Here is a 16,950-nt window from a genome sequence, read left to right as displayed (position 1 = left end):
TGATTAACTTTCTATTTCTTAATATACTCCACCTATGGCCCTTAAGGGAAATAAAGAAAACAATATTTATGAATAATATTATTCTTTTCACAAATTTCTTGAGAAAGTTAAAAGTTGTAACTTTATTCTCATTAAATGTAGTCTCAATCACAATTAAACCTTCTCAAATGTCTTTTCCCTACCTATTCTTCATTTTAAGAAAGTATAAATTTATCATATTTAAAGACTAGTTTAATGTTTGTCGTATTCAATAATTCACACTAATTAAATTTTTATGTAGGATAGGTGTAATACTCTCAACTCGGTCTAGACGAAAAATCAAGTTTTGGATGTCACATCTATTGATCATAACATAGTAAAATTTGAATCGAACTAAATCAAACAATCTCACATTTAAACAAACCACAATCCTTCATTTAGGGACTAAAGCATCATATTAAACAATGAGGGTCTAATTATAAATCAAAATATCAGAAGGGGTCTAAAATACAATTTCACACATTTTGAGACTTAATTACAAAAACTCAAAATTTAAGTAGGCTTAGAAAGAGAGAGAGAGAATCAAATTAATTTGTTAGTGAAGACACTATAGCATCGATACCATCTATAAAGCATTAATATCTAATTGAAAGTTGAATTTCCAAGAAAATAATTATAAACTTATGGTACCAACACTCCTAAATAGGTAACAATACTAACACCTGATATCAATACTTGTATAAACAAAACTCAAAATATGAAATAATCTTTAATTTTTTTGTATCGATGCTCTTATTTGGACGTGTATACAACAAATCAAATTAAGAAAAAAAAATGCTTATTAAAGTCCAAAATCAACATTTTACCATATAAAACCATCTTGCGTAATTGTCATCATCACTAAACATGAAACCATATCAAATGCATACAAATTACCTTTAAATATATTGTAGGTTAGAAACAATATATTTTGAGAACTTATTTTTAAAATAATCCTTTAATTAATTAAAATTTAACAACGCTTAATTAGCTGATTAGCTCTTTAGCAAATTTCCATGACGTACCTATTATGATCTTAATATTTTTAGAAATAAAAAAGTTATCCCTATTAATTTTTAAACACTCTTAGAAGAACTGAATATATATGGAGAGAGAGAGAGAGGTTAATGGTAATATGGTATCATTTAGTTTGATTAGTTAATCAAATTAAAGTCATCCATTTGGCTATCATTTCTTTCAGTACCCGCCGGAACTGCTGGTACCGCTTTTGAAGGACGATGACCCCGTAGAGAGGGCTGCAACCTTGGTTACTGTTTCATAGTTTTTAGTCGTTAGTTTTATCTTCACTCCCTCTGCAATAATAATAATAATAATAAAGTCATCGAAGTTTACGTCTCAAATTAGTATTAATAGATTATTTAATATATTGACGAAGTCATAAGATAAATTTAGTAGAATTGAAGATTGGTCAAGGTCTTCATTGAAGTTTACTTCTCAAAATTAGTATCAATAGATTATTTAATATATTGACGAAATCATAAGATAAATTTAATAGCTTTTAGGCCTAGCTTTGAAGCCTAATTGAAATATTGCCAATAAAGCTATCAATCTTTAATATTTAACATAGGAGCTAATGTGGATGTTAAACAAATTAGTCTAATTATTTACCCATTTATACGTTGCTTAATTATACAAAATTTTTAACAGTCATGTTAGTTTATCCGTTAAATGTTAATGACATGTGGCTTGATTAGCAATACCTAAATAATTAAATGGTCTGATTAAGAAAATTAAAAGATTGATGGTCAAAATAAAATTCATCCATAGTTAAGTGGTCATGGGTGTAGTTTATCCTATTTTTAACACCCATAGTCTTTTGGATTTTGAGACTAATTCAACGAAATGAGCTATGGGATGAGAGTAATTACCTATTGCTTATGTGTGAAGAATTCAAAATAATGGTCGACTATATAATTGTCAAGACTAAGAAGAAATCAATTAGCTACATAATTTAATAGGTTGCATTTGGACTTGAAGAGTAAATTAATCAGCTACCTAATTTAATAAGTTGCATTAAACTAAAAAATTATATGAGGTTCTTAGACTTTTGGTTTTACATGTATTTCTAATGAAGAAAGTCCTAACAAGTTATGTATTCTTAGACTTCTTAATGATATAGTCAACAAAATTATAAAAAGAATGTAAAATAAAAGATGTATAATTACAAAAAAATGTCTGTTTCTTTTACTTTTCTTTGAAATAGAAAAATAAATAAAAGGATAATTGGTATAGATTGGCTTCTGGCCTTGTGAGGGGATATTTGGTTTGAATACACAATTCTAATATTTGCAATATGATAAAAGAATAATTATTTAATATACTAGCGGTTGAAAATTTTTAAGACATTAATTAAGTACATACAATAATAAATTAAAATAATTTTAAAAATAAAAATTCTCTCTAATATATCAAAAAATAATCCATATAAAAAAGATTATCATTTTAGTTCTTGAAAAAAAAACACAAAATAATTATTATACAATACATTATATATGCCTACACGATAACTCACAATTGAAATAAACGGTGGATCTACAGCAAGTTTAAGGTGACTATGTATCTATCTTAATTTTTTATTTGTTATATATTTTTATTAGTTATATTTATTCTAAAATTGTATTTATGTTCATTCACTATAAAATTTGTATTATTAATATATATATATATATATATATACATATATTTATCTTTAAAAATATTTATGAATCTAATATTCTTCGATAATAATACTCATTTAATTAAAGCCCCAACTCAATCACTCTCACAAATTCGTACCCCTATTTAAACTTGTTGGTGATGGATCGAACAACAGAACGATGTTTGATCGGCATCAACAGTACCCAAATTTGCATTCCAATTACAATAATTTTTATTTGATCAGCCAACTTATTAAATACTAATGCAATATGTTCTTACTTTATGTGTTGCTTAATACATAATCCCTAAAATATCATAAATGTTATTTAGATAATATAAATATTTTATTTAGAGGCGGAATACAATAAAAAATCATAATGTACTTAGGAAGTTTTATGAGTTTTCAGGACTGAGGTTAAATGTTGCTAAATCTCAATTATTTGCTTCAGGAGTTGCAGAGGATCAACTGGAGTTAATTCAAAGGGTGACTGGTTTCTAGCTTGGAAAATTACCTGTGAGGTATTCGGGGGTGTTTCTTTCCCCTAGGAAACTGTCTGTTAAGGATTGTGACAATCTTGTGGAGAAGGTAAAGGCAAAGTTGAGGCAATTGGCTAATAGATTTCTTAGTTATGCAGCTAGATTGCAGCTCATTGGTGTTGTACTGTTCAATGTAGCTAACTTTTGGTGCATGCAGCTTGTATTGCCTGCAGCTGTGGTGAGCAGGGTTGAACAACTTTGTGCTAGGTTCCTGTGGAAGGGAAATAATGTCTCTGCTAGGGGAGCTAGAGTGTGCTGGGACAAGGTTTGTACACCTAAAGCTGAAGGAGGGTTGGGGATTAAGAACTTGAAATGCTGGAATAAGGTTTGTATGCTCACCTTACTAAAAAGGATTCTTGTTGGAGAAGGATCTTTGTGGGTGGCTTGGATTCGGGAGTATGTTCTCAAAGGAGATAATGTTTGGTAGGAGATTAGCAACCTAACTTTTAATTGGGGATTGAGGAAAGTTTTGAAACTCATAAGTGCGTTTCACATGCTGTTTACTGGTGCAAACAGTTTAATGAGGCAGACTAGGGAGTATTGGAGTGAGATTAGAGTGAAAAAGGATAAGGTGGCTTGGCACAGGCTGTTGTGGTTTTCATTGAATGTACCTAAGCATTCAATCATTGGATGGATGGCTTTTAGACAAGTTGCCCACTGTTGATAGAATGATGAGGATGGGCATTTGATGAACTTTGTCAAAATTGTGGTTGTATGCTGGAGACTAGAAACCATATTTTCTTCTTCGAATGTGTTTTTGCAAAGGAAGTGTAGAGGGTCATTCTTAGGCTCTACAATGTTAATAGGGAAGTGAGGGATTGAGAGGGTGAGATTACTTGGGCTGTGGCAGTTTTAAAAGGCAAGTCCTTGATTGTTTTCATCCTCAAGGTTGCTTTGAGTGCATACTGTTGCGGAAGACGGCTATCGGATAGAGTAAAAATGCAATTGATAATTTGAGAAAATAAAAATTGAAGATAAAAGAGACACAAAATTTACATGGAAAACCCCTAAATAATATAGGGTAAAAAACCACGGGCAACGGTAGAAGAATTTCACTATGAGAAAAATAGGAATTACATCCTCTCTCGATCTACCAAGGAGAAAACAATGATAATTCTCTCTTGATAAAAAGGAGAAAACAACTCTCAAGAAACTCTCTAAATTCTCTCTAGTATTGGAAGAAAGCTAGAATGCTTTGGGATGGTTTTGAAGCTAAATGAGCTAGGGTATTTATAGTTGAAGTTTTAAGGACTAATTTGTAAATACCCTAAACTTTAGTGACTAAACTTTGTAATTTTCCCATTCTCATTTTCAACAATTACAACCCCTTTTTTGACTTACCATATTTCGGTGGATTTAATTAATTTTTTTTCTCCAATTTCAACTTGCACCGAAAGGTGCATTGAATTTTCAACAATCTCCCACTTGAAGATTTGATTAGAACAATCATATCTTCATACCATTCTTTCTACCTAGTACCTTCATGTTGCTTACGTCTTTGACAGGCCACAAGAGGATCGGCACCAAGTAAATTTATCAGCGTTGATCGCCTTTGTCATGAAATCTGCTATGTTGTCTTTGGTATGGATTTTTTGCATATCTACCGTTCCTTGTTCCACCTTTTCACGAATGAAATAGTATTGAACTCGTATGTGCTTTGTCCTTGAATGAAATGCTGGATTTCTTGCTAGATGCAAGCGCTTTGACTGTCATAAAATAGAGAGACATACTCTTGATTGTGCCCAAGCTCCTCCAATAGCATCTTCAACCAAATTGCTTCTTTACTGGCTTGTGTTACTACTACATATTCTGCCTCTGTTATGGATGTAGCCACAACTGACTGCAATTTTGAAACTCAGCTTACAGCTCCACCAGCAACTTTGAACACATATCCTGTAGTAGATTTGCTTTTATCCAAATCCCCTGCATAGTCAGAATCGACATACCCATTTATAAGTAAGTTTGATCCTCCGTAACATAATGCAACATTTGAGGTCCCTTTGATGTATCTAAGGATCCTCTTTACTGTATTCCAATGCTCTTTGCTTGGATTCGCCATGTACTGACTAACCACTCTCACTGCTTGTGCAATGTCTGGTCTTGTGCATATCATAGCGAACATTAAACTTCCCACTGACGATGCATACGGTACTCGAGACATCTCCATCCTCTCTTTTTCACTGCTAGGACTCATATTGGAGGATAATTTGAAGTTAATAGGAAGAGGGGTAGAAATTGACTTACAATCTTGCATGCTGAATCGTGACAATATCTTCTTCAAGTAATTCTTTTGTGAAAGCCAAATCTTCCTATTACTTTTGTCTCGGTGAATTTGTATCCCTAGAATCTTGTTTGTTGATCTCAAGTCCTTCATTTCAAATTCCCTAGCCAGTTGTGCCTTCAATTCTTCAATATGATCTTTGTTGGGTCCTGCAACCAACATGTCATCCACATACAACAGCAATATAACAAAATTATTATCACCAGACCTCTTGAAATAAACACAAGGGTCTGCATTAAGTCTATTGTATCCAAGGCACATAATGAAGGAATCAAATCTCTTATACCAACACCTCAGTGCCTGCTTTAGACCATACAGAGATTTGTTCAACCTGCAAACCAAGTTCTTCTTTTCTTTTTCTTCAAACCCTTCAGGCTGGAGCATGTAAATCTATTCTTCAAGATTTCCATGAAGAAAAGCTGTTTTAACATCTAGCTGCTCTAGATATAAGTCCAATGTAGCACAAATTGCCAAAACTACTCGAACTGTTGTTAGTCGAACCACAGGAGAAAATATTTCATTAAAATCAATACCTTTTTTTTGAGCATATCCCTTGACCACCAGTCTTGCACGATATCTCTCAACTTGATCGTCGCCATTTCGCTTGATTTTGAAGACCCATTTGTTACCAATTGGCTTCCTTCCTTGTGGTAGTGGCACAAGGTCCCATGTATTATTTTTATGAAGGGCTTCGATTTCTTCTTGCATCGCCATCATCCACAGTGAAGCATCTGAGCTGTTTATTGCCTCCTGATATGTTGATGGCTCACCGTCCTCTGTTAAAAGGCAGTATACAATATTACCTTCTATAACATAATCTGAGTGCCAATTGGGACGTCTTCTCACACGATTTGATTGACGAGTTCTTGGAGCTTCAGAACTCTCTGGTTCTTGTTTATCATGTGATGGTTCTACTTCAGAAGAATCTCCTTGTTCAAACTTTTTTTTCCACATGTATCTGAGTAGTCTCTGACTTTTCAGCGCTATCATTGTCTTTTTTTCTTTGTAGTTTATCTTCTAAAAAGATAACATCTCTGTTGATGATCACTTTACGGGCAGTGGGATCCCACAAGCGATATCCCTTTACTCCATCAGCATACCCCAAGAATTTGCATTTCTTGGATTTTGGATCCAACTTTGAAATTTCTTGGGATTTGTACATCACGTACATTATACTTCCAAATACATGGAGGTTTGAATAATCAGATGGTTTACCAGTCCACATCTCCATTGGTGTCTTCAGCTCTATTACAGTTGATGGAGCTCGATTCACTAAATAACAGGCGGTATTGACTGCTTCTGCCCAGAATGTTTTTTCTAGGCCTGCATCCCTCAATATTACTCTTGTTCTTTCTAACAAGGTTTTGTTCATCCGCTCTGCCACTCCATTTTGTTGAGGAGTGTTCGCCACTATGAACTGTCTTTTGATGTCTTCTTTCCTGCAAAAGTCATCAAATTCTTCGCTTGTGTATTCTCCTCCATTATCTGTTCTGAAACACTTGATCTTATTTCCAGAATCAAGTTCCACTCGCGCTTTGAAGTTTTTGAAAGTTAAAAACACATTTGACTTATTCTTAATAGGGTACACCCAACATCTCCTGGAGTAGTCATTAATAAATGAGACAAAGTATTTTGCTCCGCCTAGGGATGTAACTGGTGCTTGCCATACGTCAGAGTGAACCAATTCTAGAACACTTTTGCCTCTAGAATTTGACGTGTTGAATTTCAACCGGTGCTGCTTACTTGTTATACAATGCTCACACAAAGGAAGTGATACCTTTGTTAAGCCGGGAAGTATCTTTTACTCCACAAGGACTTTCATTCCTTGTTCCGACATGTGTCCAAGTTTCTGATGCCATAGCATTGTAGAATCTGAACTACATGAGGCAACAGAGGCTTCTGCTTCTAGCAAAGTCTCTCCCTTCAGCATGTACAAGTTTGCTGCTATCTTTTCGCCTTTCACCACCATAAGGGCTCCACGGAACACCTTCATGATTCCTTTCCGTGTTTCAATCTTGCTTGCATTATTATCCAACAATCCGTAGGATAATAAATTTTTTTATGACTTTCATGTGCCGCACATCTCGAACAACTTTAATTATTCCATCATACATCTTCAATTTGATGGTTCCCACGCCAATAATCTCTAAGGCATGATCATTGCAACTATACACAGATCCTCCTGAGACAGGTTCATACTAATGGAACCATTCTCTTCTTGAGGTCATGTGATATGTTGCTCCTGAATCAATGAGTCATATATTTGCAAATCTTTTTCTTCTTTCCACGGTGGTTGACGCTTCACATCATAGAGCATCTCTATCATCTGAAGTGTTTACGGTATTACCTTGTGGATTGGAGTTTTTATTTAGACTCCAACAATCCTTCTTCAAGTGACCCTTCTTTCCACAGTTGTAGCACTTTAAATTCTTCTTGCTCCTCGACTTCGATCTACCATGTTTGTGACTGCTGCTTTAGTCACGTTCTGTTGATCTCCCTCTCATCATTTTCAATGCCTCTGCTTGTTGCAGATTTACTTGTCTGTCTTCCTTGTTCTTGCGCCAATTTTCTTCTTGAAGAACAGCAGCTGCAATGTCATCGAAGACTAGACTAGTGACATTACTGTTTATCAAGTTGATGATGAGTTGATCATACGAATCCGATAGACTTTGAAGTAGAAGTTCAACACGTTCTTGTTCTCCTATTTTACAGCTTAAGGATGTAAGATGAGAAAATAAAGTGTTCAATGTATTTAAGTGCTCTGTCACTGAAGTAGATTCTGGCATACGGAGAGTGTACAATTTTCTCTTAAGGAAAATTTTATTGTGCAACGATGTGGCCTCGTACAATTTGGTGAGATGATCTCATATCTCCTTAGCTGTCTTCTTCTCCTCGATGCTTGACAATACTTTATCTGTTAATGCTAGATGAAAGTTTACCATAACATTCCCGTCCATTTCGATCTATTTGTTGTCATCTATGAAATCCACCGGCCTTTCACTGATAGCTGGTAGACAACCATCTTTCCTCAGGATAACCTTCATCTTCAATTTCCACAATGAGAAATTTCTCCCATTGAATTTTTCAATATCAAATTTCGTTGTCATAGCTTCTTTTACGGATAGCTCCCACTATTTCACTATCGTGAATAGTTCTTTGGAACCTTCAAAGAATGGGTAATAACTTCTTACTTTCTTATGTTGGAGGATCCACCTTTTGGTGGCAACCACAAAGACAATAAGCATATATTATACACTCTAATCTGGCTATGATACCAATTGTTGCGGAAGACGGCTATCGGATAGAGCAAAAATGCAACTGATAATTTGAGAAAATAAAAATTGAAGATAAAAGAGACACAAAATTTACGTGGAAAACCCCTAAATAATATAGGGTAAAAACAAAGGGCAACGGTAGAAGAATTTCACTATGAGAAAAATAAGAATTACAACCTTTCTCGATCTACCAAGGAGAAAACAATGATAATTCTCTCTTGATAAAAAGGAGAAAACAACTCTCAAGAAACTCTCTAAATTCTCTCTAGTATTGGAAGAAAGCTAGAATGCTTTGGGATGGTTTTGAAGCTAAATGAGCTAGGGTATTTATAGTTGAAGTTTTAAGGACTAATTTGTAAATACCCTAAACTTTAGTGACTAAACTTTGTAATTTGCCCTTTCTCATTTTCAACAATTACAACCCCTTTTTTGACTTACCATATTTCGGTGGATTTAATTTATTTTTTTCTCCAATTTCAACTTGCACCGAAAGGTGCATTGAATTTTCAACACATACATCTACTACATACGGGATGAGAGAAACTATAGAAGATTTAAGGGAGCTGTTAGATGTGCAGGGGACATTGTTGCATGTATCAAAGATGTAGTTAAGATTAAAATGTATAGGAAAAATATAGGAATGATCATGTTAACATGCTTTTTTGTAATGCTTGGGGATTGAGAGTTGATGCCCATGTTAATGTTATTGTGTTGCTTTGTACTTTGTAACAACATGTTATGTTGCTTTTTGGGTAATACAAATGGAATTTATCTATATAAAAAAAAAGATATGTAAGGGCTGCGACCCCCAAAAAATTTTAAAATTTTTTTGTCCATCAAAATTTTAGAAATTTAAATTAAATTTTAAGTTTTTTTAAATATTCTTAATTAAACCCCTCTCATAATATTAAAAAAATCTCATTAAGTCTCAAAATTTCAAAAAATTTAGTTAAACCCTAATTTTTTGTAAAAAATGTAAACTGAACCCTTCAAATTTTTTGAAAATTTTAATTTAAACCTCTAATTTTTTCAAAATTTTAAATCGACCCTTTCAAACTCTATCATCAAATTCCGCCATTGATTTTATTATAATATATATGAAAATTTCTACATTGTGATAAATCACTTTGAAAATCATTTTTATTTTATTGTGTTCTTTAATCCATTATTTAAATTTAACAAAAAGACTACAACCATGATGTTTACATTGAGAGTATTATTTATAATGTCCGTAACCACGACATGTGATCATAACTTAAATCTCTGATCGTCCCTCGTAGTGAATAACAGTTACGTTGAGCTCAGCAATGATAACGGTCGCATTTGCAGAGTAAACCTTAAGATGCGCAAACCCTTTTGCCATCCTGAATTTTCCTCTCCCTCCAACTACAGTCAGCTCACGTTCCATGTCCGTCGTGGGATTCCTAGAAAGTACACTTATAGAGCTCCCGTTGAATTTACCCGTGGTGAACCCAAAGTCAAAGTGCAACAGCACACTTGGTGGTGTACTTCTACCGGCTATGATGACTGTAAGCCCCTGAGCATTTCCAATCAGCTCAGAATTAGGCTCAGGACCTACCCTTAATGGATCATCGACGGCATATACGGTGCCGAACGGCATCGATGAATTATTGACGTCGACCGTGATGTTCGACTGTGCTATCATGGCTACCGTCGGGTTGCTGCCTCCGGGAGCCTCGTGCAAGAAGAAGTGCAGATTGGTGAGTTTCGGCTCCTCGGGATCATGTTGTGAGTGGTAATTGCTCTGCGCTGATATGGTGGAGAGACAGAGGATTAGAATCCAAGTGAATACTGATGTTCTCATTGTCTATGCTGCTGTGTGTGTCAGGAGGAAGTAGAAGAGAAAGGCTAATGGTTTCTACAAGTTCGGGCCAAAATAAATAGGAAATTCGGGGAACTTTTATGTAATTAAACCACCGAGTGATCTCATTAAGAATAAGAAAACCATAATGTTGACGCCTAGTCCCGGTTGCTTGCAGTGCCCAATAACGTTGTTTTTCATCTGTTTAATTAATAATAATAGTATTTGAATTGGTCAAAACTCTTTGATTCCTCATAAGAATAAAAAATTCTTTAAATGATATATATATTTTAAGTATGTTGTATTTTTAGGTAGAGAATTTAAGTTTGAATATTGAAGATATGTTCTTGGGAGGAGAATTTCGAATATAAATTATTAAATAAAAATAAAAATATTAAGATGATGTGTAACTAGAGATAAACTCAATAAGAGTTGTACCCTAATTATTTTTTACTTTCCTTTTGTATTATTCCTCTCTTAGTATTTTTATATTTTCTACCACTAGTCACGGCACCGGTCTTTCCTTCCCTCCCCCTATAACCACCTAATTATTTTTTAATCATGTTTTCTTTTTTATATAAATAATAAATGATTTCTTGGTTGTTTTTGCAGTAAATTTTTATGTCAGATCTTGTAGTATGTTTTTTTTCAAAGTTAAATTTGATATCGATTTCGTGTTTCTAAATCCACACACTTATTTGATTATCATGTTAGTTTATTCTTACTTTAAAATTCATGTTAGATACTGATAGACACTCGCAATCATAAAAGATAAATTGTGATTGAAATATAGTAATGTTAGTTTGTCAAATGAGCCATCAATGTTGTACGCAATTTTATGTTAATGTTAATGTTGTATATTTTTCATTGTCTACAATGATTTTTGTATCTATTATTGGACCTAGTTATTTAGTTATATTTCAAACTCTTTTCTCGTATGAATCTTTTTATTTTTAATCGATTAATTTTTGTATTTCGATGATTTTAAATTCGACTTATGTGATTAATTTTTTTTATAAACTCTTTCTATACTTTTTAAAATAATTTTCTTTATCCAATAAAACTAATAGATAGTATTACTTAAATAATAAAAGATTCAATAAGTATTCAAAAAAGAAAAAGAAAAGATGTCAATAAAAATCAGCCACTTTCAACGGTTGAAACTTTGGATCAACCCCTTTTATCTCCCAACATTATACTTGGAAAAAGTAGAACTTCTAGAATGTAAGCGGCTTAGCTGCTCCATAGAAAAAAAATTAATTAATTAAATGTTATATTCTTATTCGTTGATTAAATTAATAAGTAGATTAGGTAATCAAGTATTAATTTGACTTTATAGATAAGTATGACCATTTTTTTGTCAAAACATAGTTTAGTTTGATCATTTTCCTAAACCAAAATAATTTATACTTGCATTACGACGTTTAGTTTTACCCAATTTACACCTATGATTTTCTTTAAAATATTTTAAATTAAAAAAATAATTTAGTTTATTAAGCACATGTAGAGTTACTCAAAAAAGGATTGCATGTAGATAAACTAATCAAATTGGAGTCATATATTTACGTCCAATGTAGTTATTGGACTTTTACTTTGGGCTATTGGCCTTGTGGGTGGGTTCGTTTATGTATGAATAAATTAATATGCGTGGTTCCTTAAAACTATCAACTTAATCTGCTTTGAAATCAGAGTCAAACTTCATTGAAATGGATATCTCCTAAAATTATGTCTGAAATTCAAGCCCTTAAAACTATATATATTCAATTAAATATTATATTTTTTCTAAGGAAAAATAAAAACCAAGAAAATCAAATACACTGAAATTAATAGGACTATGAACGACTATAAAATATGTTTGTTGTCAATAAATTGAATTTTTTTAAATAAATATTACCTTATAATGCCTCAAGACTATTATATTTTATACGGTGGATATAATCATGGTATAACAATAACCTTAAAAAGTATTATGATACGATTGTAATCGCAATTTAATGTTATAACAGCTATGTAAAAACTCAGAAAACTGAAGAGGACAGCCGTAACCAGAGTCAATCTACCAACCCATTATCCTACTCTGAAACATTTTCATCGGTAGAAATATTATTTGAGTTACAACACAAGGAAATCTGTTAACTTCACTGTTTAGACTGGAAGCCTAGCTTTAAATAACCCAGAAATCCACATTAATATCGAATGATTTAGATTTTTTAAGGTTCAAACGCAAAACCCTTAATACTCTTTTCACGTAAAATCCAACATTTAATTTTAAGGTTTATTTTTCTAAAAAAAGTATTTTTGATATTTCATTTTTGATGAAATAAATATTAGATTCGTGTTTGAGATGTCAAAAAGAGGTGAAATGAAAATTTTATGATCCAACAATGTCGGTGACAGCAGTCAGCTGTGACCAATGACAGTAACCGGGGATGATGATGAGTTGCATTTCTACATCAACAGCCGTTCACAATGAGAGTCTTTAGTTGGAATGTAGGTAGTTTGAGAAAGTCAGGGGCGGTAAATCATCTCAGAAACAAATTGAGAGACAAGTATGTTTGTCTACGTAAACACCCAAAAATAAATTTGGTCGGTTCATCTACTTGCCACTGATGGAGCTCTTTTAGACAAAGCTTTCAAAGAAATGTCCTAACCAAATGTGATCTCACCATGTCATAATTATCCAAAAAAAATTGAACATAGACTGATGATGGATTTGGACTCAACAAAATTGAGCATGAACATCCAACAAAGCAATCTTCCACTACCAAAACACTCTTCTGCCCCCTTTTCACCCGAGTTAAAGTTAAATGAAGACAGGGTGATGGGTTTGATTCGGGGATTTTTCTCCTATTCATATATGATAAATCTGAAGGGAGATTTACATCCCCTGTACGCTATTCTTAGCATTCCATATTAAAAAGGAATTGGGAATAGAGAATCTATCTAAAATCTATCTAAAGAAGGGTTTAATAGTATCAGTTCTTATTTGATACATTATAGTCAGTGTAGTCAGTTACATTGACGAATTAAGTGAAGTTGCGGAAAGAGAGGGATTCGAACCCTTGAATTTGAAAAGCCGCCTCCTCTCCAGCCTCAATGGAAAAGTTCCCCATTTCACTCTGTATAGAATCAACACGGTAAAGTCAACTCAAGACGGACAAATCAAAACCAAAACAACAGTCATGAGAACGTGGTAGATAGCAGATGTCATACCATACGACAGACTAAAGACGTTTCCGTAGAACAAGAATCCTCTGCCCTTTTTTCTCTCTTTCTATATCCCACCAATGATATAATGCCACATGTATCAATGAATTTTATTTAAATTAACAGTAATTCACCGTCAATTTTTCTTTTTACCGTCGATTAATCATCTCGTTCACCCTTCTCTTCCAACTCCGCGCCTTGAACTTCAAGTTCTTTCAGTTCTGCTTTCGATTCATCTTGCAGCATCAAAAGTTTTTAAATTGTGTTTAGATTCGTATAACTGTCAGTCATGATAGGTGTCAACATAGATAACAGCAAAATAGGAATATTAGAGTGCGAACCAAACGATCTTAACAATAAAAGAATTATTGTTCTCCTTTGAGGTTTTAGGTTCGAATACTGTTAGAAATGTGAGCTTTCAAATGATTGATAGCTATTTTTAAATAATACTACCTTGATTACATAAGTTGCTTTCTGCATTGCCTTCATTGCAGATGCTCCAATTCTCAAAGCATATACAGTATCGGTTGTGGCTTTGAAACCTTCCAACATTGTCATCTATAGAACAATGAAATTGATAGATACCAGTAAGTACTACATCATGAGAAACAAAACAAATAAAAACATTAGAAAAAAGTCTTTTAGGGAACAATTAAAACACTAAAAATAACAAAATTCGAGCTTACTTGATCATGAATACGAAGCTGAAAGTTTCCAGGCTGTGAAGATTTCAATGAAATGGATGAAGGCATCAAGGATCAACTCATCGATGGATATCATTAGCTAGATAAGGGTGAAGGAGATGATTAACCCGTGGTAAAAAAAAAGTAAATGTTGAGGTAAAAAAAATTCATTACGGTTAGTTTGAAACACGTGGCATTATATCATTGGTGACAAATATAAAGGCACATAAAATGGACAGAGGATTTCTGTTCATTTTTATTCAACAGAAAACAATCGTGAATTATTATTGTATTTATAGAAGTTACTTTTTTAAACATGTAATAATAAGACATACACCTTTTTATTATTGTAATATATAGATATTGACAATTTTGAACATTTTTACATAACTTTTGAAATAAAATATTGAATCAATTAAACCTTTAAATCGATAGTTTGAACCAATTAATTTTTTATCATTAAATATTAATATTTATTTATTTATTATTATCAGATGATATATTGTAATTTTGTCATATTGTATTTTTAGATTTTTAAAATATTTTTTTAAAATATTAAAAATCTTTAAAATCAATAATTTTTAAAAATATTGTAGAAAATTGTTAATAAATTGTTCAATTAGTCTAGTTGCGAATTAGTTAATAAATAGTTAGATCAATTTACTTATATATAAATAATTGTATTTGTGAGTTAATTAATTCAATAAAGTATTAAGTTTTTACGTGATATCAGAGCAACCTCGTAATCACAAGTTGAGAAAAGAACAAAAGAATTGCATTCATCCCAAAGCAACTTCAAAGCAGTGAAATAGTTGGAAACAAAAGAATCAACTTGAACCAACAAGCAGATTTTACAATGAAGAAAGAAAATTCTCGATCTATCCACCTTGCTAAAACGCTCTTTGAGATCTTGCCACACCACCACCACACTTGAAGCGAAAACTATTATAGCAGATAAATCGCGACTAATTATGTTGAGAATCCAGGACAACACAATCACGTTGCGTTGGTCTCGTTGAGCATTAAGAGAAGCCTCAAAATCATCTCAACGTCCATTATCATCGATGAACTCTAGCTTATTTTTTACAAGCAAGTTGATATGCATTGAACAACTCCAAATATTGTAGTTGACGATTCTGGTCAACTTATGAGAAACCAAAATTGTGCCTGGTACATCCAAAAATTTCACAACTTTTCATTAAATTTCCTCATATAAAACTCCTTTTATACCATTAAACTCAACTACAACCATTTTAACTAACTTTTATCATTCCAATACCTTATTATCTCCGATATCTCATCCAAATTCTTAAAGCCAAGAATCATACCAAATTTTCCATCTTATCCAAACTTAATTCTAACACTTATAACTTCTTATTCTCATAGATGACAAGCCAAATCCAACTTTCAATTCTTATTATAAGCTTTAGTTCAATATTTCACTCAAGAACTCCAAATCTTTAATCTTTCCTAACTCCTTTATCTTTTGATTTTAAGATAACTTAAGCTTTCCTTAAACTTAGTTATCATCTAATGATCAAAACTTAATCTTAAAATTAACAAATAATTAACTAAACCGAAAACTTACCTTTAATGGAGACCTGCGGGGAGAAGAAGGAGGAGAAGAAGATAAGCTTCTAGATGCTCATTCAACCACCATGCTTATCTCTTAAATAAGAGATAAATATCTTTTTCATGAAAAGACCACCTTACCCTTCATACTTTCATTCCCCACAATTTAATCCAATACCAGAATTTATCACTTTAAAATTCTAAACTTTTCAATAAATTCTACTTTAATCACTAACTTTTGAACTTTTATGATTTGGTCACTAACCCATAATTTGGGATGTTACAATTATTTTCTTTAGAAAAAAGTTATGATTTTTAAATAAAATTAATAATTTTTAAAAAAAATCAAAAATAATATAAATGTAACATGTATCATGTAATAATTTTTTTAACAATCATTACATCGTAAAGACTTAAAAATAACGATAAAAACATTTTATTGTCAGATGACTGTAGATATGGAAACGGTTTGTTGTCCAAATATTTTACACATTAAGTTGTCTTCTTATTATTAATGGTACTAATACTACGAATAAATCAAAAAAATATAATACAGAGAATGATAGCATAGGTGAAAATGATTTTTTCGTTCAAATATTTTTTAGTCATCGAGTTATTTTAGCTTCTTCTTAATAATATTAAAAGGAAAATGAACCTTGACCGTGGAAGAAGCCTGCCGGCGGCTGATTTTTCTTTTAAAATATTACTTTTTAAACATGATGTTTATTTATATTACATCAATAATAATATTAATTAAACTAAATTTAATAAGTTATTTAATTAGAATTATTGGAATAAATAATTATGGACTAATTCGGACTAATCCGAGTTAAACACCTGACTGTAGTGGGTAAGTCTTCCAGTGAAATTTTTTTACATACAAAAAGACTCGAACTC

General features: G+C 32.4%; 1 protein-coding gene across 1 annotated transcript; it reads right to left on the bottom strand.

Moving 5' to 3' along the window:
- Positions 1–9,927: 9,927 nt before the first annotated feature.
- On the bottom strand, positions 9,928–10,649 carry LOC120134355 (dirigent protein 4-like). Its single transcript, XM_039150789.1, has one exon. The coding sequence runs from the start codon at positions 10,592–10,594 to the stop codon at positions 10,025–10,027; it is 570 nt and encodes a 189-aa protein (XP_039006720.1). The 5' UTR covers positions 10,595–10,649; the 3' UTR covers positions 9,928–10,024.
- Between the last annotated feature and the right edge of the window lie 6,301 nt (positions 10,650–16,950).

Source organism: Hibiscus syriacus, unplaced genomic scaffold (genome assembly GCF_006381635.1).
Source record: "Hibiscus syriacus cultivar Baekdansim isolate YM2019G1 unplaced genomic scaffold, ASM638163v2 tig00110597_pilon, whole genome shotgun sequence".
NCBI classification, from domain to species: domain Eukaryota; kingdom Viridiplantae; phylum Streptophyta; class Magnoliopsida; order Malvales; family Malvaceae; genus Hibiscus; species Hibiscus syriacus.
This window is presented reverse-complemented; position numbering and strand designations above follow the sequence as displayed.